Below are 22500 nucleotides of genomic sequence, written 5' to 3' on the forward strand. Positions count from 1 at the left end.
TCAAATCTTAACTTCCATCCTTTCATCTCCAGGAATTTACAGAACATTTTCTTTGTGAGATTCGGTGCCGGTGAACTTAGAAAGGGACGAGAAATGACAGAACAGAAACAGGGGGGAAAAGACGCGAAAAGGAAACAAGACTTACACATCAGAGGGAAAAATGATGATTTTCGAGATAAGGACAACACGGAGGAAGGTATGATGATGACATCTGGATTACACCTGTCGCGACAGATGGTTGGAAGCGAGGAGGAAAAGAGAGAGAGAGAGAGAGAGATGGGAGGGGGGGTGGGGTGGAAGATGGTAGAATATCTCCAGAGGCTTACAGCCTAGTCAGAAGGTCGTTTTTTTTTTTATAACTCCTTATAGCATGAGGCAGAATTACAACAATGCGTGACAGGTTTCCACTGGCAAACTGTCTGTAACAACGAAATGCGACCATTTCGAGAAAGCATTGTGCCCGCTTTTTGCATAAGTTTCAAACAGTTTCAGCTTTCGTAAAAGGAAAATGGCAAGTTTATTTTCCCGAGCACTTGGCCAAGGACACGAAGTTCACACCGTGATTGTTGAACAGCACCTGATTCGCTTAGTATTTTTTCTAAGCACTTGGCCAAGGAGAGACAGAGTTCACACTGGTGCTTGTTGAAAAGCACCTGAATTCCCGCATGCAACTGAAGAGGAAGGGGAAATTCCTGTTGGTTGTGTGGTATATTCACTCTGAGCATTCCTTTTAATCGCTTATATGGAACGTTGGCGTCCATTCCAAACGTTTACAATGCCCTCTCGCTACCAAACGTTCATTGTCCGCTGTGCCAAAAGTTGTGCGGAGGGGTTTAACTGTTTGGTTATTAGGGATATAATTCATAACCCTTCATTGATTAGAATTGAACCCAAAAACAATAAAAGTTAGCTGTGTCATAAGTAGTTTAGGCTTAATTTACAGAGAATTTACGGAGAACAGGAGGAATAGTATAAGAAACGTATGGTTTTTGCCTTGTGATTTTAACGCTGAGGAAAATGATTCTTATATATATATATGTGTGATTTTAATGTAGAGGAAAATGATTCTTATATATATATATATATATATATATATATATATATATATATATATATATATATATATATATATATATATATATATATATATATATATATATATATATATATATATATATATATATATATATATATATACCAGTTGATTTTCTTTAAGTGATAATTTCCATTAAACACCAACCTTTGGCGTTGTGTTATCAGAATTTTAACTTAAATAATTATAATCGATTAGCATCGAAGAAGCTTTTGGCAAATATTAGCTCGTCGAGAGAGAGAGGGGGGGGAAGGGGGTTGTGAGGCGGGCTCTTGCCAAACCAACCAAGCCCATTATAGGGTTTAATCCACTCTCCCTTCTATGGCCTGTCATAAGAAAACGCTAGAGCTCACGGTTAAAATGTAAATCTCAAGACTTTTGTGCAGAGATACATTTGCATGTGGTCAATTGCCCCTAACATGAAGCGTTTGACAAAAAAAAAAGGAAATACATTGTTTAAGAACTACAGAGAGAAGGCAAACGAAAGGTTATTAAACTAACTCTCAGCGTTACAAGTATAACTGCATATGTATACCGTTCTTAGAGGCTGCAATTCGAGACTGTCACCCAATCGTCTGGCAGTATGAGAAAGAGAGAGAGAGAGAGAGAGAGAGAGAGAGAGAGAGAGAGAGAGAGAGAGTCACGAACTTTCATGACCTGTCTTTGACCTCCAATGCAACCCAATATGTCCCATTCTATTGGACATTTTAACCCATTTTTTAATTTTTTCACGTCGACTCCTTTCACCAATGACCTTCTCGAGTTATCCTTACGCCTGTCCGTAACCTAGTATCCTACAGAACACCCTTCCCCCCAAGCACCCATCCAATGCTTTCACTACCTGCAAAGCAAGCAAACTTCGGTTAACTTACGTTCGTATACCTTTTGAAGCAGCTGGCTGTCACGACGTCTAAAGACTTATGAAACTCTGTGTGTGTGTGTGTGTGTGCGTGTGTTCACCCTTTCTCTATTATCTGAACGTCATGTTTCTTGGGTGAAAATACCCTACCGAGAGAGAGAGAGAGAAAGGTTGAAAGTGAGGGGGGGGGGAAATATAATAAAGGTATTCATTGTCTCCCCGAAGTTCATGTCATTGCCTTACAAGAATGCAAGGTTGGACTGTAGTCTCTCCTGTTACTCTTATAAGGATTGCTGGTATCCGTTAGTTTTATTATTATTATTATTATTATTATTATTATTATTATTATTATTATTATTATTATTATTATTTCTTCGGAAGAAGACCTCCCCCCTCAAACAGACTTTATTAAAAAGAATGGGCGTGTTGATGTCTTTGAGTTTATATTGCAGTTTATTGTTAGTCTCTCTAATGAGTTTCTTTGTAGCAGCAGATAAATTATTATTATTATTGTTATTAATATTATTATTATTATTATTATTATTATTTTGTTCTAATGGGGTCCACAATAATAAAAATATTAAAGGTTCATGTATAATTTATGAAAACTTTTTTGGACTGAAGATGAACCCAGAGAAGGGTTCGAAAGCTTTTATTAAGTATAATCTCTCGTGATAGAGAGTTTTCGCATTAGTTATTATTGATTATTATTATTAGTTATTTTTTATTATTATTATTATTATTATCATTAATTATATTATATTATTATTATTAGATTATTATTATTAAAAAGGCTATTTTTCTTCTTGCTAATTTGATCCCATGTTCCCTATTTTAACGCTTTGTCCGTTTTCCAAGATCGCACGTCTTTTGAATAAAAACAAATATGCCACAATTTATTCTCTACTTAAGAATAAACCGTTCATTATTTGAACGGTTTTGTTGGAACTTTTAAATTTCCAGCTTAGAAATGCATCGTCTCCTATGCTATTTTGGAAATCCATTAGTGAGAAACTGTTCGAAATACCCCTGAGCCCCACCCCTCTCTATCAGCGTAATTTTGGAAGCAAAATAGATAAATAAATAAATAAAAATAAACAACAGAAAACTACGCGAATGGTATACGTGGATAAGCTATGTAATTGTCTTTTGACACTTCCAGATGCCCACCTGAGGCTTTTCACCGTAACCCCTCTGGTCCAACAATATATCCCAAGAACGAATAAACGGGTTTGGATGGATCTAGGCAGACTTATTTACTGAGTGACCCCCTGTTATGTATAGTTTCCGGTGTGTGACATCGTCAATAGAAATTACTCCTCACATTGTACGGAGTTCGAACCCTTGCAGTGTGCTAAAGGCTTGATACTTGAAACGCGGTGAGGCACCACCGTAGACTTTGAAATCGTTTTTAATGTGGGATCATCTCGTTGAGTTCCCTATACTCTGTTTTTTTTCCATCTGTCCATCCGCCTGTGGTGTTTGCGTATGGTAACACTGCGTCCCGGTCTTTAAATAGTTACGCTATGTGTAAGTTTGAGGTAAACAAAAGGGTATATGGGTGTACATTTGCAACTGAAAAGTGATTTAATAATTTACTGTATGCGAATTACACCGTTAATATTCGAAATAGGGTTATTATTTATGTTGAATGTAAGCTGAATGTAACTATCTAAAGCCCAGGACGCAGTGTTACCATACGCAAACACCACAGGCGGATGGACAGATAGAAAAAAACGGAGTATAGGCGGAGGTATGCTCTGCTCTGTGCTGAGCGCTGTTGGTCGTCATTCATCGGTTTTGCCCTGGAGCTGTTGGCTTCTGAGAAAAACGTTACTATACTGCGGTTGTTGCAACTTACGTCCAGTGGGAGTTAATCAGGGATGAAGTTGTTAATGGAAGTTTAAGGTTCAGAGAGAATTCAGACATTCGAGTAGCAGCATGTGCCTTATATATATATTATAATATTATAATATTATAATTTATATATATATAATATATATATATATATATATATACTATATATATAATATATATATATATATATATATATATATATAGATAACTATATATATATATATATAATATATATAAATAAATATTATATATATAACGATTATATATATATATATATATATATACAATATATATAGTATATATATATACTATATATATATAATATAGTATATATATATATATATATATATATATATACAATATAAGGATAAGGACATATAGTATATTATATATATATATATATATATATATAGTATATAATATATATATATAGTTATATTATTATATACTCATTACAATACCATGGCTCGACGGTTTAAAACCCGAGAAGAAGAAATAAGTGAACTAATGTTTTGTGTTTCAATATATTTTCCTTCATATCTGCGTTTCCATTTATTACTTACTTTAATGGAGTGACCTGAAATATCTTTGCTTGGCCAAATATAGATATAAATAGAACGGTGGATTGCAATCAGAAATGTTTGAGTAATGTACATATGACTATGAGCACATACACGCATACCAAAGACTGCGCAGACATCCAAACCTTTCAGAACTGTCTTGTGGTAGATTTTTGAGGCTCGGAGTTATCAGGACCAGATTCGATCACCTTCGTGTCGCCAGAGAGATTTTACTTACTCCTCATTCGAAGGCCTCACAGGGCACTTCGTCGAAACGCATTTCGGGTGCTCCTTTGATCATGCCCCGATTCACTAAAGTAGGCAGTAACCTATTTACATTAAACGAAATCCAGACAAGAAATAATGGATGGAAACTAGAGCTGAAGAGATACAACACATCCCATTGACGGAACTTCTTTACGTACAAGATATGTGACACGTGGAATAAGCTGCCACCAGAAAGAAGTTGTAAACAGCAACAGTGTGGAAAAGTTTAAAAAGAAAGCTAGGACACTGTGAATGCACAGTACAGCCTGCTCCTACAGACAAGTGAGCACACGATGTCTCCTCTTAGGATGGACTAACAAGTCTTCGAGACATGCTAATCCTTGTAACTCCTTGTAACTAGGTCTGGGAGGTGTTCTTGTCCTGATTTGGTTCATGCATTCGGGCCCACAAGCAGTTCGGTCGGTCGGGCCGCAGAGCACCTGGACAGGAATCCGGATGCATTATGGCTAGCAAGGACTATTAAGTAGATACGATCGTCTAGGGCACTTTTGCGTTCAGCGAGCCGCTACGCCCGTTGAATTTTCTATGAAGCTGCAGGTCCCCGAGGCCTTGTCTGGAAGATTGGGCATCAGGCCCGGGCTGCCCTGGGCTGAGGTGCACAGCAGCAGCGTTCTGGGACTCTGAGAATAGAGTTGCGTTAGATATTCAAGAGGGTCTGTTTGTGGACAGGCACAACTATACCAGAGAGAGGAGGGTGGTCAGGTTTGATGTAGACGAATGAATGAATGAAAAATCAGTAAATGAATCATTTATTTTATTTCTGTAATATTTTTGCCGTCAATGGGACAGTGCAGAGCGACCATGACGTCTGTTTTTAACCTAGTGTTTATTCAAGGTCCCAACGTTTTTTAAGTCTGGTGTTCTTAACTCGTCTAGCTTTCGATGCACTATTACAACTTTAATTGAACCATATTTTGTTCCTCCCTTAATTCTTTAACTTTAATTCAAACCATATTTTTTTGTTCCTCCTTAAGTTAGGGCTTTAATTGAACCATATTTTGTTCCTCCCTTAATTAGGGCTTTAATTCAACCATATTTTGTTCCTCCCTTAATTAGGGCTTTAATTCAACCATATTTTGTTCCTCCCTTAATTAGGGCTTTAATTCAACCATATTTTGTTCCTCCCTTAATTAGGGCTTAATTAACCATAGTCTCCCTTAATTACTTTAATTCAACCATATTTTGTCCCCCTTAATAGGGCTTTAATTCAACCATATTTTGTTCCCTTCTTATTATGGGCAATTAGGGCTTTAATTCAACCATATTTTGTTCCTCCTTCATTTTAAATTAGTTCCCCCTTAATTAGGGAACCTTAGTTTAATTCAACCATATTTTGTTCCTCCTTATTAGGGCTTTAATCAAAGATTTTTTCGCCCTTTAATAGCTTTAATTCAACCATATTTTGTTCCTCCTTTAATTAGTGCTTTAATTGAACCATATTTTGTTCCTCCTTTAATTAGTGCTTTAATTGAACCATATTTTGTTTCTCATTTAATTAGAGCTTTAATTCAACCATATTTTGTTTCTCCCTTAACTAGAGCTTTAATTCAACCCTGTTTCTCCCTTGGCTAGCAATGAAATTTAATCATATTTTGTTTCTTCCTTGGCTAGCAATTAAATTTAACCATATTCTGTGTCTTCCTTGGCTAATAATACTTTAATTTAACCATATTTTGTTCCTGTCTTAGCCAGCACTTTCATTCAGCCATATTTCCTTTCTCCCCTAGCTACCACTTGAGTGTAACCATATTTTATTTTATTTTACTTTAGCGACGTAGCCCTTTCAAAGTATTTGCCCATTTACCATTTTAGGACTCAATGTAAATTCACCTCTGCAAAACGTCGTCTGTTCTAACTTTTGCTTCGATCGTCATTTCTCCCCGAACCAAAAGCTTCCTCCTTTAAATTCGTTCGTCCGTGTATCAGCTTCTGCACAACTCGGGCGGACACAACACCCTATGGTGGGATTTCCTTCAGCTTTGTGCGTTCCGATCATCGCTGCAAATATCCTAGAGGGTCATCGTGTGGGATTTCCGTAGTCATAGGTGCGGTAGTATTGCAGTTTCAATTTTTTTTTTTTTTTTTTTTATTTATCTGAAGTCCAGTGATTCCCAAGCGACGACCGGTTTTCATTTAGTGACGATGGTTATTATTGCTAGTGGTAAGATTTGATTTTTATACTTTTGGTACATAAGATTTTACTTTAGAAAAGTAAGCGAGCTTTCGGTAAGAATGAGGGATAAAAGAAGTGATTGTAAGTGAGGCGTAAAAAAAGATTAGGTTTGACTTTAATTGCTGAAATGTGTTTTGGAAATATTCGTTATTGGTGTTTTTATTCTAATAATAATATATAGAAGTAGAGAACCTGAAGACTATTAGCGGCCATAATAGTATATTCATATTAGGTACAGTTATTTGCTGTCTTCTTCATTTTTAGATATTTCTCTTTTGGATGGAATAAAGACAGTGGGTAGCAGGATGAGCAAAAGGGAAATTAGATGGAGAAAAATGTGAGTTTATTGAAATGCAAGTGCAAGACAGATTTGACGATTGGGGCCAAAATACAGTAAGATAACCAGAGAGAGAGAGAGAGAGAGAGAGAGAGAGAGAGAGAGAGAGAGAGAGAGAGAGAGAGAGAGAGAAGGAATTTAGTAAAATAACAGGAAAAAGGTGAGCAAGGAATCGATGGACGACAATAAGTTGTTTTACAAGTGAACAAATGCGAAGAGAAGGGTAAATGAGCAAATATAATAGATCATTTGCAAAAGGATTAAGGCGACGTCAGATCATCTACAAAAGGATAAAGGTAACACCAGAATACACTAGGAATTAAAGGTGCTGACTTTTCTTAGTAAGTTAGGAGTGTGTGTGTTTGGTAGGATTTCCACTGAAAAGATAGGATATCTTAGTTTAACCAGACCACTGAGCTGATTAATTGAATTAAAAATGCCGTATGTTGCATACGCGGATGTAGGATCTGGTGCAGGTAATTGTAGAAAGCTGCTGTAGAGGATAAAACGTTGTGATGGAAATGAAGCAACGGCTCAAGTACGTAGAGTTTAGAATGGCTAGTTTGGTGTCAAAATGAGACTGAGGCAAAGGTACTTAGACATTAGAGTGGCTAGTTTGGTGTCAAAATGAGACTGAGGCAAGGGTACAATAGACATGAGAGTGGCTAATTTGGTGTCAAAATGGGACTGAGACAAAGGTATGTAGACATTAGAGTGGCTAGTTTGGTGTCAAAATAGGGCTGAGACAAGGGTTCGTTGTCTCTGTGACTGTATTAATTATGTTTATGTCTTGAGTGATGTAAAAAGCCATAGAAAGGACAGTATAATTGTTGTTGCAAATTTATGGACAAGAAGGTGGGTTGTGATTGACGTAGAAAGCAAGTTATTGATTGAGATTCGAACTAGCTACGGATATGTCAAGATTAGGTTAACCTTGACCACTTGACCACGAAGGAGGTTATAGATATATTCTTGTTCCTACAAACACAAGAAGAAAGTTAACTTTTTTCTGACACATTTGGTCACCAGAACCAATTACCAGTCTCAGTGGAATACTCTGAAGGAATCAAGGGCTCTGAGAAATGGCTCTGCGATTATGCTGTTAGTGTGTGTGTGTGTGTGTGTGTATGTGTGAGTGTCTGTGTTTGTGTCTGCGTCTCTAGATGAACCCTATTCACACGGAACAAGCCCAGAGGGGCCACTGACTTGAAATTCAAGCTTCCAAAGAATATTAAGGTGTTGATTCGGAAGAAGGTAATGGGAAACACAGAGAGAGGAGATCAGTTATCAGAGGAACGGATAAATTAACAAACTGATAAATAGATAAAAATGTAAGTAAAAATATATTATTAGAATAAAAGTTGAATTGCATTAGGCTAGCAATACATTGCACGCTCGCTTGAGAGTCTTTGGTTCCAACAGCAAGACATCCTCCTCTGAGAGGCTGTCCTACAGTCCAGTAGTGTGAGGAGGAATAAAGGACCTCAGGAACCGAAGCGTTGGGGCAGAGGAATCCTTGCATGCGAGGCAAGTTCGCAAGCAAGCGCTGCAAGCATTGGCAGAAGGAATTCGTACCCAGCCGCTCTGGGGAGCGTTATAAAAGGGAAGACATTGGCTCCACGGCTATTTTTAGTAACCTTTTTTATATATATAACGCAAGAGACACTTTCGAAGGTATTGGACTGACTGCGATGATAAGTGCAAAGTAAAATTAAATTATTTATTATCATTTAGGGTATTATTATTCTTATTACATTATTTTATATTATTATTATTATTATTATTATTATTATTATTATTATTATTTTTATTATTGGAGAAATAAATCCACATTTATGTATAGATACATATATTTGCTTTTTAATATATGTACCCATACATAACTGGATTCGTTTCTAATTCTATTATTATTATTATTATTATTATTATTATTATGTATTATTATTATTATTATTATTATTATTATTATTATTATTATTATTATTATTTAGAAGGATGGAGTTGTTTGCTAAAAGGGTAGATTAATTCCTTAAATTGTGCAGTACGCTGGAATTCATGGTTTTAGCCCATAGAGAGAGAGAGAGAGAGAGAGAGACGAGACAGACAGACAGACAGACAGACAGACAGAGAGAATGAAGAAACAAGAGTAAATTAGGCCTTTTTTCCAGAAATAGAAAGTTTACAAGATAAACTGAGTGTTATTCAACTTGTCATTTGCATATGCTCCTCCCTGCATTTCAAGGTCGCTTGATTAACTCGTCTCTAGAGAAGGAATCTTGAGCTATATTTCGATCATGAAGGCGAACCAAGCAAGGCAGCTTCTTGTTCGGGATTTCGATGAAGTTCTGAATCGTATTTATGATCTGTTGATGCCTTATCTCATGTTGTTGTGGAAAAAACAGTGCTTTTAACCTCTCTCTCTCTCTCTCTCTCTTCTCTCTCTCTCTCTCTCTCTCTCTCTCTCTCTCTTTAATGCTTGTTTTTTATATGTTCATCACCAAGTCCTCTCTCTCTCTCTCTCTCTCTCTCTCTCTCTCTCTCTCTCTTCCCTGTAATGAAGGCTTCAGGCTCTCTCTCTCTCTCTCTCTCTCTCTTTAATGCTTATTTTTATAAGTTCAGGAACTCTCTCTCTCTCTCTCTCTCTCTCTCTCTCTCTCTCTCTCTCTCTCTCTCTCTCTTCCCTATAATGCAGCAGGCCGGTTCATGCTACTTTCTCTCTCTCTCTCTCTCTCTCTCTCTCTCTCTCTCTCTCTCTCTCTCTCTCTCAGGATTTCATTTAGATTTAGGACATAGAGAGTACAAATGGTTTATTAAATTTCCCATTTTTAATCAAAACAGTCAGAAATCATTGCCGTTGTTTCACAACAGAAATATAAGTTCATGTACGGAAGTATGTTTTTTTTTTTTTTTTTTCAAAATAAAGTCGAAAATCGAAGTTTAAAATCGTTTCTTTTCGTGGAAAAGAAACGATTCTCTCTTTCAAGTACGGAATGAAATGATATTGGATTTGTTCTGGATTTCAGGCATGCTGACAAATGAGTTCACACGACCAAAAATGAGCGACAGTGGATGTCATTCAGTTAGGACCGAAATACCAACAGTGTAGATTAATTTTCACAATGCAAAAGATGAATAAATAAACAAATAAAAGTCAACTTAAATTTCTATTGTACGAGCTGATAATGTTTAAAGGTTGAATAGATTCTGGTTATGCGAGAAACTAACAGTGAACCATCAAACTAATCTTTGTGGTTTTCAAAGAAGAAGAAGAAGAAGAAGAAGAAGAAGAAAAAGAAGAAGAAGCTTGAGAGGAAGTCTTCCCATGGCAGCAACGGATGAGCCATCAGCAATCAAAATCGTTGTCAATCATGTTTGCTGTTTATATGTATACCATCAACTCAATTAGTTTCCCTGTCCTCAATCAAGATGTAGAGTGAAAGGAAAACTTGCTTTCCAGAAACATTGTCCCTCTTTATTTCTATATAACCCTTATAGTATTAATTGTTTTAGTCCCTCCTCAAAACCCAGTGATTCAGATCAAATCGATGCGAAGGGTCCTCTCAACCTCCCACGGGTTTTCGCGAACGCTCAGGAAAAGGGAAATATCTCTGAGGAGCAGTCAACTCTGAGCATCATTTACCGGTACGTTAATTCTCTTCCCATACTCTTACGTCATACACACACACAGGTTACCGAAAACTGAAATAGGAAGCAGACAATCAAGGTAGTAGTATTGAGCCTCCCTACCCCTTCCTACCCCTGCCCCCCCCCCCGCCCCCCCCCCCCCGCCCCCTATTAACCCTTCATTCCCTCCCCCGTCTTTAGTCAGGTATTCCCCAGTTGCGCCCTTGACGCGTAACGATGACTTGGCTGTTTAAGGGTCTCTTTCTTTAATGATGGATTCTTTTGTAATTATATTGTGCATCCTCTCTCTCTCTCTCTCTCTCTCTCTCTCTCTCTCAAATAAGAGGTTATTTAAAGACCTCAGATGCATTTTTCCGTCCCCCGCCAGCCACTGCCTGGAAGAATTGTTGTCACGGCCACCTTTGATTCTGCACGGCTCAGCACCTGCTTCATCCAGGTTTACCACCTGGGTTCTTCCAGCAATAGAGAGAAAGAGAAAGGGGGCATCTTCCCCCCCCCCCTCTCTCTACCAGCCACTTCCCTCCACCCGAATCGTTTAGGGGGCTACTGGACCTTGACTCAATTTGAACAACGACGTCATCAGAGTAACGCCTTGGGGGACTGTGACCTCGTAATCAACTTGACATTGGGTGTTGTGATCTGATCGTTAACTTGGTTAATAACATGTTGTGGTCTTTATTCCCACAGTGTTTAAACAGGGGGGTTTATTATCTGTAGGTCTTGACGCACGTACAGAGGCTTATTAGATGCGCCTGTAAGAGGCACTGCAATAAACATTACCAGTTGAGAAAAAAAAAAGGTTAAATGAATGTTCATATCCGTACTTGGTTGACCAGTAAGCTAGAACTTAAATGATTCTTACTATGAACAGTAAGCTAAAACTTGAATGATTCTTACTACGAACAGTAAGCTAGAACTTTCACGATTGAGTGAATGGGTATTTATAGGGATATAAACAGTCAAGAATAGTATATCCAAGCAAAAGAGACGATACGAGGTTCAGCAACGGTAGCGATGAAGAAATTCGTGTCATGGTAGACGTTTAAAAAGATAAAATAAAAAAAACATTCCATCTCCAATACCATGGTGCGTCTCCCCGGAGGGTAAATATCAGGAAAGCAGCTTTGAATAGAGCGACGTTATGGAACAGCGATTGTTTACTGCAAAGAAAATCTCTCTCTCTCTCTCTCTCTCTCTCTCTCTCTCTCTCTCTCTCTCTCTCTCTCTCTCTCTCTCTCTCTCTCCTTTTTTATGTTAAGCACCACTATATTTTTAGCTATATCATTCTCAGAAATTATTATCCTTTTTCCGCATTCATTTCCAAGAGAAATATTTATACATACAAGAATGTTGGGGCGTAGTAAGTGCTAATGAAATATAAAAAAAATAGTTGATGTTGAGAGTGGCAGGGAAGATATATCTGCCATTGCAAGAAATGCAACCCATGTACATACATTTATACAATACATACTGATATGATATTATATACTATATATATATATATATATATATATATATATATATATATATATATATATATAATGTGTGTGTGTATTAGAGATGAAATATTTTTGACCAGTTTCCAAAAGATGTAAAAAAAAAGAAAAAAAGGTATTTCATTCATGTTGACTTAGGGAGTGAATGATGTGTTTGTAGGTAAACTTACCGTGTTGATTAGCAAGAAGGATAAACAAAAGAAAAGAGAAAGAAAAAAGCCAGCATGAGCGAGCAGTCTCATCTCAATTTAGAACAAACGGGTTGTACATATATATAATGTGTGTGTGTGTGTAAATAAATTCTTCTTTTAAAACAGGATACGTCTCCAGTATAAAAGGCCCATTAAAATACTCTGGTTTAAAGCTAAGGACTATATTTTGGTGGACTGACTCCCGCCCTTATCAAGTAGTGAATGACAGAAGAAGTTACATTTGCGAAATATATAGTGGGAGATATGCCCTTAGGTGATGCCTGGGGTCACCTCTAAGCCGACGTTGGTTCTGTCAATTGTCTTAATCCGCTTCATCGCTGCCTTAAGGTAGATACTGTCTATATGGTCAAAGTCCCAGGCTCCATTGGAAAGTTTGATCATATTATCTTGCTGTTTTATCGGGACGGGTTCCATACTATCCCGAATTCTATACAAAAGCAGCAGATGTCGGTACAAATGTCAGATGGTAGAATCTGCACTGATAAAACAACAAGATAATAGGTTCAACCTTTCCAGTGGAGCCTGGGACTCTGACCATATAGACAATATCCTCCTTAGGGCAACGATGAAGCGGATTAAGACAATTGAGAGAACCAACGTCAGCATAGCGGTGACCCCCTTAGGCATCACCAAAGGGCATATATATCTCCCGCTATATATTTCGCAAATGTAACTTCTTCTGTCATTCACTACATCATGATATGGGTGGGAGTGAGTCACTCCACCAAAATATAATGGTCGTTAGCTTTAGACCAGAGTGTTTTAATTGGCCGTTTATATTTCAGATATATATAAGGGAGGGAGAAAGGAATAGAGCTGTGCATTCTCTTAGACATGTTTAAGAGAGAGAGAGAGAGAGAGAGAGACCAAACTTACCGGGTTGTCTAAATGTTATTGCTGAAGTTCTCAGCTGTCCCAACAAAAACATAACGCATGCAGATACCCACCACATATATGTAACGACGACGGTAGCGAACGTTAACCAAGGTCGGGCAGGCCAGAGAGCTGGATCCACTACTAAGAGAGTATGCCAACAATTTCCGCTCGGGTTCCGCACCCTTGTGCTTGTTGGGGAAGAGTGGGGGCGGTGGGAGGTGTGGAAGGAAGGGAACTCTAAATTAAATCCGGGTTGGATTGCGGCTTTGTAAACATAGAAGGAACTCAAATACGTGCTGCTTTTTTTTATCAAATGGAAATTCTATATCATTAGGTGAGATGATTTTTCTTTTTCGTGTAGGATGTCGAAGGGAGCAACTGGGTGATGGAGCAGATTTAACGTATTGCTTGCTTGCAACAATAACTACGTAGAGGCAGCGCAGACGTCATATATGATGGCATTCTGGCGGATATATATATATATATGTGTGTGTGTGTGTGTGTATGTGTGTGTGTGTGTGTGTGTGTATAATGGTGAAGGTGGATTTTGATTGATATTTAGTTTTGCACTTTTTGCAGTTTTCCGTTGTCTGCATTTATGCGTGCAGTACTACCACTTATAATTGCATTTTGGGTGACCCCCCCCCCTCTCCCTCTCTCTCTCTCTCTCTCTCTCTCTCTCTCTGTTTACTTTTTTTTACCTTGTCGCTTCGGTATTGTAATGTATAAATATACCGATTTCGTTTGAGGTAAACGGTTTTATTGACCCTCTCTCTCTCTCTCTCTCTCTCTTTTGAATTCGGACCGCCCGTAAACAGAGTCGACTTGGTAACGCATCGAATAATCGACTGAGGCAAAGGATCGTTCTCGCTAAACCTGTTTTTGGCTCAACCGCTGATAGTTACGACGCGTTACGTAAACTTAAGAGATCACGCAATAGGAAAACATTAGCTAGACACCTTAGCAATTGTATACTAAGTGCGTTTGAATTGTGAGGGGGGGGTGGGGGGAGTAGTTGACAACAGCTATATTTTGCACAGTCTTCTGCAAGGTCATGCGCCCTTAAACGTGATATATACTATGATGAAGATTGTGCATCGCCCGAGGGCGGGGTTTTAAAGGACCCCTAAAACTTGTCTTGGTAGCGGATTGGGAGCCCCATTACATTAGTTGCTCTCTCTCTCTCTCTCTCTCTCTCTCTCTCTCTCTCTCTCTCTCTCTCTCTAATTATGTACGTAGTAGTTGCATGACAGATGTGGATTGCGTCCATGGAAGCGAAGGTTATACCAGAAAGAATGCTGAATAAAGTTCCCCCTCCCCAACTCCAATGGGCAAAGGCGTGTATATATATATATATATATATATATATAGATATATATATATATATATAGATATATATATATATACTGTGCGTACCTATTTTTTATTATTTAGAATTGTAAGGGAGCTGCAACTGGATAGGAAAACTTTAGCGTTCTTCAGACTTGTGACCTTCAGCAGTTCTTCTCCGTTGTGTGAATAAACGAGAAATGGCTGGCAGGGGCATCAATTTTCGGCGGGCTATGGCCTCTGGGCCCATAGAGATGTGGGTAGCGGGAGCGCTTAGTGCATAGTACATGCCGTGAAGAACTTAAGGTGAGAGAGAGAGGTGACTAACAAAGATAGCCTATAATCTAAAAAACTTGGGTTATTAATATATATATATATATATATATATATATATATATACTATGATATATATTATATATATAGTATATATATATATATAGGGCAGCAATGCATTTAATTTATAACTCCCTTTCCTAAACTGCTTTTTTTTGATTGCGAGAAAATATGGAGAAAAACAGTTGGTTTTCCCATAGACTTAATATTGAGAAAAAGTAGTTGATTTTCCCTTAGACTGCTTAATAAACATTGAGAAAAGTAGTTGATTTTCCCATAGACTTAATATTGAGAACAGTAGTTGATCTTCCCATAGACTTAGTATTGAGAAAAGCAGTTGATCTTCCCATAGACTTAGTATTGAGTATCCACAACTGAGATTTATGTATGTCTATCTGTCTGCGTGTTGTAAATAACTTTTGCCTCAGTGAACAGAGAAGTACTGTGTCTGAATTCAACCGATAAATTGTACGCCCTGTTCTGTTTACAAGGAATTAATTAAAGCCTTCGCGAGATGCAAAGGGAAACTTTGACTGAAAAAAAATAGCTGAATTGTGTCTCTGAAATCACTTCTAAAGTCATATATCCATCCCTTCTAGATAAAAATAAAAATTTAGGATTAAATGGGGCTAGTGAGCGCGTGTTCGAAGCTCTGCCATTTTACTCTCTCTCTCTCTCTCTCTCTCTCTCTCTCTCTCTCTCTCTCTCTCTCTCTCTCTCTATTTTACCGTTTTACATATTGATCATCAGGGTATCTATTTTAAACTCATTATTGATATCATTCCCATTGAACTTAAATTTCCATTTCTATTCATTATCATTATAGCGCTGAATGACTCTATGGGTCGCAGTACTTGACTTCATGCCAAAAATCACATATTCCTTTCTAAATGGGGCTAGCTCTGCCATTTTCACTCTCTCTCTCTCTCTCTCTCTCTCTCTTCTCTCTCTCTCTCTCTCTCTCTTGAGCCGGAAAAGGGCAGGATGAGACGCGAAGGTGTCCTGAACAGACATATGTGAACAAAAGTTGTTTGTTCCTCTCCCCAACAGACGCAAGCAAAGAACAACTTCTTAACAAACGGTTTTTAGCGTTCAACGGGTCTGTCTGTCTGTCTGTCTGGCAACGAAGGAAGAATGGGATGGGACGCGAGTGATGGCCCTAGAGGAACACTGTAATGGGGGAAAAGGAGAGAGAGAGAGAGAGAGAGAGAGAGAGAGAGAGAGAGAGAGAGACCGCTGCCACTTTACCTGTCAGCCAGGGCACGTATTGTGGGGCAGGCAGAGTCCATGTCACCGTGACCTCACCTTTACTATAACTTTTTTTTTTTTCTTTTATACAAGATCATCAACCAGGAAATGAACTTGTGGGTTGAACTCTCTCTCTCTCTCTCTCTCTCTCTCTCTCTCCTCTCTCTCTCTCTCTCTCTCTCTGTCGCTTTTACTTTTGATTTATTCTTTGTGGAAGATTTGTGCATAGAATTAATCTCTCTCTCTCTCTCTCTCTCTCTCTCTCTCTCTCTCTTTACTTTTGATTCATTATTAGTGGAAGATTCGTGCATAGAATTAATTTCATTTTTAATTCCATGGACCTGTTTAAGTGTCCAACTTTGATCAATTCCACCTTTCAGTCCCTCTCTCCCTTGACTTTCTTTTCATTTTCCCTTATTTCATTCTCTTCCATATATTCAGTGAGCTTAGTTTGATCATACTCTTAAGAGTAAGAATAAACTTAGTTTTCTATTCAATTCTATATAAAAAAAAATATTGGTTTAATCAAGTTGACGGGAAGACCAAATTAATGGCGTTGCATAGATGGGACCCAAACGAAATTTGGACAGTCGCAGATCTAGCATCAGAGGAATTACTAATATGTTGCTTCATGAAGGAAGGTGGAGAGGGAGTTGGGTGAGGGATACAGGAATCAGGAAAGGAGTCCTTCTTACGAACTGACCCACCCTCGCCCCCTCCCCCCCGCCCCAACTCCCCATGAACTTGACCGTGGTTTGCCCCGATGGGTCCGTCGTGGTATGGCACTAGCCACTGCGTTGAGTGTTATACCCTTTTTCTCATTGGTAGTAATGATGTTTGTGATCGAATGAACGCCAGAGAAGTGAAAAGTACCAGCTATTGTGAAGGGCAGTAGGAATTGTAGAACTAGTATTAGCAGTTTACCTCCGCCGACGAAGTAGGAAGGAAGGAAGCTATATTTCTGTCTCCGTGTCTAATTGTAGGATGTCCTATCCGCAAGATAATCCAGAGAGGTATATCGAGAGAGTTCTGTGAAATGTTTCAACAACTGATTAGAATTTGAGTTGTGTCTGAATCCGGATGTGGACCTCGAGTGCTGAACAGGTTCTAGTTGTCTCTGTGTTAGAAGTTTAATCTTCGAGAGCAAGAATTAAACAAGTGGCTCTGTAAATCGAAAGGTTTATATATATTGTGAATATATAAAGGGGGAATACTTTTAAGTTAAACATCACAACATTGCGGAATTAGAGCTTGGTGAGAGAACTGATTGACCTCAGGCAAGTGAACGCCACCTCTCAATGCTAATTTAAAAACTTGAGCGCCTCAGTGGCGTGGTCGGTATGGTGTTGGCGTTCCACCTCGGTGGCCGCGAGTTCGATTCTTGGGCATTCCATTGAGGTGTGAGAGATGTGTATCTCTGGTGGTAGAAGTCACTCTCGACGTGATTCGAAGTCACTAAAGCCGTTGGTCCCGTTGCTGAATAATCACTGGTTCCATGTAACGTAAAAACACCATACAAACAACAATTTTAAAACTTACTGTAGCACTGATTGCATTTCTTTTACTTTTGTGAAGAAACAGAAGGACGAACAATACTTATAAACTAGGGAAACTACACATTAAAAATATTCGTTATTCCTTATGACATCACCAAAACATTCGTTTTCGTACTCCTGATTGTATTTTTCACTTTTTCTTTTCTTTTTTTTTACTTTTGTAAAGAAACAGAAGGACGAACAATATTTATAAATTAGAGGAATTACACGTTCAAAATATTCATTATTCCTTATGATATCACACACCAAACGATACGTTCGTTTTTTTTTCCTTCCTTTTTTTTTTTTGCTATCGTAAGAAACAGGACGAACGATACTTACAAAACTAGAGGAATTACACGTTCAAAGTATTCGTTATTCCTTATGACATCACATACCAAAACATACATTCGTTTTCGTACTCCAGATTACATTTTGCAATTTTTTCTTTTTTTACTTATAAACTAGAGGAATGACACGTTCAAAGTATTCGTTATTCCTTATGACATCACACCGAAAAATAAATCGAGCTTAGTACTTCATTCAGAGCAAACATTCGCATCCCTACAGTTTGTGCTTGAGAATAAGGGTCGACTTCATTAATATGACCAGCTTGTATCACAACACCACCAGCCAGATCGTCGACGCTGAGGAATACGACTACGAGGAGTGTCGCTTTGAATAGGTTATAGGGATTCCACGACGAGTCAGGACAGAAGGAAAAGATTGAGAGGAGCGTGGTATTTCTCACCTAAGTTTCGTCATTTCCTGGTGATTTTAGGTAAGAAAAGGGCGTCGTTTACTTGGGGAGGGTATCTGCGTTTTGAGGTAGGGTTAGTTGGGTAGGGGTACCTACTCAGAATTCGGGTGGATACTATAGTAGATTCACATCAACCGTGCATTTGATGTTTAGGCCAGTCCCTAACGACGCTCCTGATTGGCTGTTGATAAGCCAATCGCAGGGCTGGAAAATCTCAGCCTCTCGAGAGAGTTCACATAGGTAGGATCTATGTTTCAGCTCTCCTGAAGGATACTTTTGAAAGACGTATACCTTAGGAGAGTTGGAACATAGATACTACCCATGTGAACTCTCGAGAGAGACTGAGAATTTCCAGCCTTGTGATTGGCTCATCAACAGCCAATCAGGAGCGTCGTAAGGGACTGGCCTAAACATCAAATACATAGTTGATGTGAATCTACTATAGTATAGTGTAGGTGCGGAAGAAGCGTCTCCCAGAGGTGGCTATGGGTTGGGGGCCCTTCGGGTTTGGGGGTTGGGGGCCTTCGGGGGTTGGGGGGGGGGGGCGTTAGATAAGGGCGTCGTATACCCTGGGGAGGGTATTTGCGTTTTGAGGTTGGCTTAGTTGGGTAGGGGTACCTACTCAGAATTCGGGTGGATACTAGTACTAGTATAGGTGCGGAAGCGTCTCCCAGAGGTGGCTTTTGGGTTTTGGGTGGGGGGTGGGGGAGGAGGTGGAGGATATTACTCATGCGACGCGTTTGACGGATGACATTGACAAACAGCTGCCGAGACAACCGAAGTGGTTGCATCAGTCAGAAATCGTGCTGACGTCCCCGCTGACGTTAGGTGTTGATGACGGTTCGTTTTGACGGTCCCGTCAGGGTGGGCTGAGGGTACGTTAGGTGGGTTGAGGGTATGTTAGCTCATGCCCATGGGAAAATTCTGATATCGTTTGTTTGTGTGTAGGAAGTTGAAAAAAAAAACTTCTGTAATATTAATGGAGTTGTTCTCTAATATTTCACATTTGATTTCATAGGGAGGAGTTGTCCTTTAGTTACAGAAATAAGAGTTTCCTCGTTGGACGAGTGGTTTTTGCGCTCGGCCAACGCGGAATAAGAGGAATTTATTTCTGGTGATAGAAATTCATTTCCCGATATAATGTGGTTCGGATCCCACAATAAGCTGTAGGTCCCGTTGCTAGGTGACCAATTGGTTCCTAGCCACGTAAAAATATCTAATCCTTCGGGCCAGCCCTAGGATAGCTGTTAATCAGCTCAGTGGTCTGGTAAAACTAAGATATACTTAAATTTTACAGAAATAAGGTGAAATAAATGGGCAAAAATGTCGTATGAACACTGATGTCTGGTGCGGAAGTATTCATCAGGTCTATAAAACCGGAATTTTTCATCCATTTCCCAATATTTTGTCAGTGAAAATGAGTGATGGGGAAAAATAATTATATTTCATGCGTTGATGACCACAGTCCTTGCGACGCCAGAGTTTTTCATTCTGAATGAATGATGGGGAAAAAATATATTTCGTTCGTCAGTGACCACAGTCTTTGCGACGCCAGAGTTTTTCATTCAGAATGAATGATGGGGAAAAAATATATTTCGCTCGTCAGTGACCACAGTCCTTGCGACGTCATCTCATAAAAACCCACCAATAATCCCCTAGCAAGAAGTGGCCCATCATGACATCTGTGGACATCTCTTGACAAATTGCGCAGCAGAACGGGAGACTTAAGTGACTTCATTCTCTCTTGGGCCAGCAGATTTCAGTAGGCAGGGTCAGCAGAAGAGACAATGCTGAGATCTTCCGCTTCAGTTTCTGTCTCTCCTTCCATTCTGATCAGCATGTTTGGCTGTGCTTTGCTCTCTCTCTCTCTCTCTCTCTCTCTCTCTCTCTCTCTCTCTTCAAATGTCAAGATTAGATCATGTGTCTGTTGCTGCCGAAATTATTGGTTACTTTGTTTTGTGTTTTGTGTGTATTCTTTTAAAGGCCTGTGTGTTATTCATTCCTTATTATATTCGCTTACTCAGGGAGTAAGCCTACAAACTACCCTATTGTTGATTTTGTTCTTGTTCTTGTTGGGGGGTTAGGAAAGGTCTTTGGAAAACCTTATGGCCTGAAAAGGGTGTTTCGCTTTGAGTTAGATACAGGAATTTTAGGATAGGATATTCATGATTTATTTATTAGAATGAAAATGTAAAAAAAAAAAAATAAATAATGTACATTTAAAAGTACAGAACAATTATTTCTGATGAAATATAGCGTATTTATTTTAATTTTCGTTGGGGAAATAACACTCTCTTGGACAGTAGATTTTTAGCACGGGCCCCAAGTAAGCTGGAGGTCGGATGACACCTTGTTAATTCTTGAGATTTGTTTGTTAGTCTCCATATCTCTTACTAATATAATGTTCAATTGTTAGTCATTTCATCATACTAATATCAGGCTCAGTGGTTAGTCTTTATATAGCATACAATCGCCTCTGTTTGATGTAATCCTACCCTGAGCATACCACATTGTTTTTGTTATCTTTCCCTATAATTTCACAGAAGTTTTTATATTTCTTGCTTAATGCATTCGATCATAATACGCCAAATCTCTACTAATTCCTTTCTTCTGTCAACGTAAATATGTTCTTGTTATTCATCATTAACCTAGTGATGGAGATTTGTTTTTTTCTTGGCGTTACATTACATACAGCAAAGGACATTTGTTTATTTATTTGGAGCACATGTGGTAATTATATTTTGTGAACGATCACCCACTTTGCACAGGCCTATTTGCAAGAAACATATAAAATCGTCACGTAAATGATCATATACCGTAGTGATATTTATATTTTATATATTTATTTGTAAAGTAATCGTAATACTCTCCCCTTGCTTATAATTAGAACGCATTTTTCCTTCCATTTTAATATCGTGTGATGATCAGTTTTGGCTCGAAACTGGACTGACTCGTGTCTCTATTACCAATCTGATTATAATTTTTTTTTTTTTTTGTAAACTCTTCTTAATTCTCTCCCCGTTACGTATAATTAGCACATATTTTCCCTTCCTTTTTAAATATTGTGTGATGGTCAATTTTGGTTCTTAAACTAGACTGACTCGTGTCTCTATTACCAATTTTATTATAGATTTAACTTGCTGGCGTTAGGATCGTCCTATATTTCCCTATCTGCTGTCCAGGTGCAGCTGAACCTTTCGCTTATTGGCGAAGAAGCTGATCTCTACTGCAGCAGTAATGTGCCGATGCCTTGTAAATGCAGATGTCGGTTCAAGGTCTTCCAATATAGGATTAGTGTCTCATCAGATTCAACCTCACGTGGATGAGGGCTGGGAGTCCGATGCGTTATATTTTGTTAATCTGGAAATGCGCATTATTATTGTTGTTGGTATTATTGTTGTTGGTGTTGTTATACAGTGTCCATGAAGTCCCAGTACCATTACAAGTATTTATAGCCCTGAATGGTACTGGGACTTTATGGACACCCTGTATATGGATAATAGACCGTCTGCTCTTTGTATTTCTTTACTAACACTTCTCTTTAGTAGTGAGGTTATCTTATTGACCTTCATCATTATTATTGCGTATATTTTTTTTATATAATTATCTCCCAATAACGCACAAAGGCAGTTGTGTACTCACGCTGACCCTGAACTTAATTTGTTTATTTATAAATAAGATTAAACTTTAAGCTAAGAACTGTTTACCGTGAAATCAACCTAGTTTTGGCTGAATGTGGTCATTGGACTCATGCTCAGTGGTTCAGCATCTTCTGCAGGTGAAGTTGGTCTGTATTAAGATCTATAGACATTAATTTTCAGCAATAGATTCTTTTTTTGGGGGTGGGGGTGGAAGAAAGGTGGCCGTGGACCGAATAGTGGAGTAGATTTTTTTCGATT

General features: G+C 38.5%; 2 protein-coding genes across 3 annotated transcripts in view; one reads left to right on the forward strand and one right to left on the reverse strand.

The window, feature by feature from the left end:
* Positions 1 to 16347, reverse strand: part of LOC135206014 (DNA ligase 1-like) — a 26510-nt gene extending 10163 nt beyond the window's left edge. Inside the window, 1 exon segment of the mRNA XM_064237184.1 lies at positions 16307 to 16347. Within this exon segment, the coding sequence (XP_064093254.1) occupies positions 16307 to 16347 (41 nt within the window).
* LOC135206105 (cholesterol 7-desaturase nvd-like) overlaps positions 1 to 22500 on the forward strand; it is a 271484-nt gene that overhangs the window by 159773 nt on the left and 89211 nt on the right. The window lies entirely within an intron of this gene.

This window comes from Macrobrachium nipponense, chromosome 29, assembly GCF_015104395.2.
Source record: "Macrobrachium nipponense isolate FS-2020 chromosome 29, ASM1510439v2, whole genome shotgun sequence".
In the NCBI taxonomy this organism is placed as follows: Eukaryota; Metazoa; Arthropoda; class Malacostraca; order Decapoda; family Palaemonidae; genus Macrobrachium; species Macrobrachium nipponense.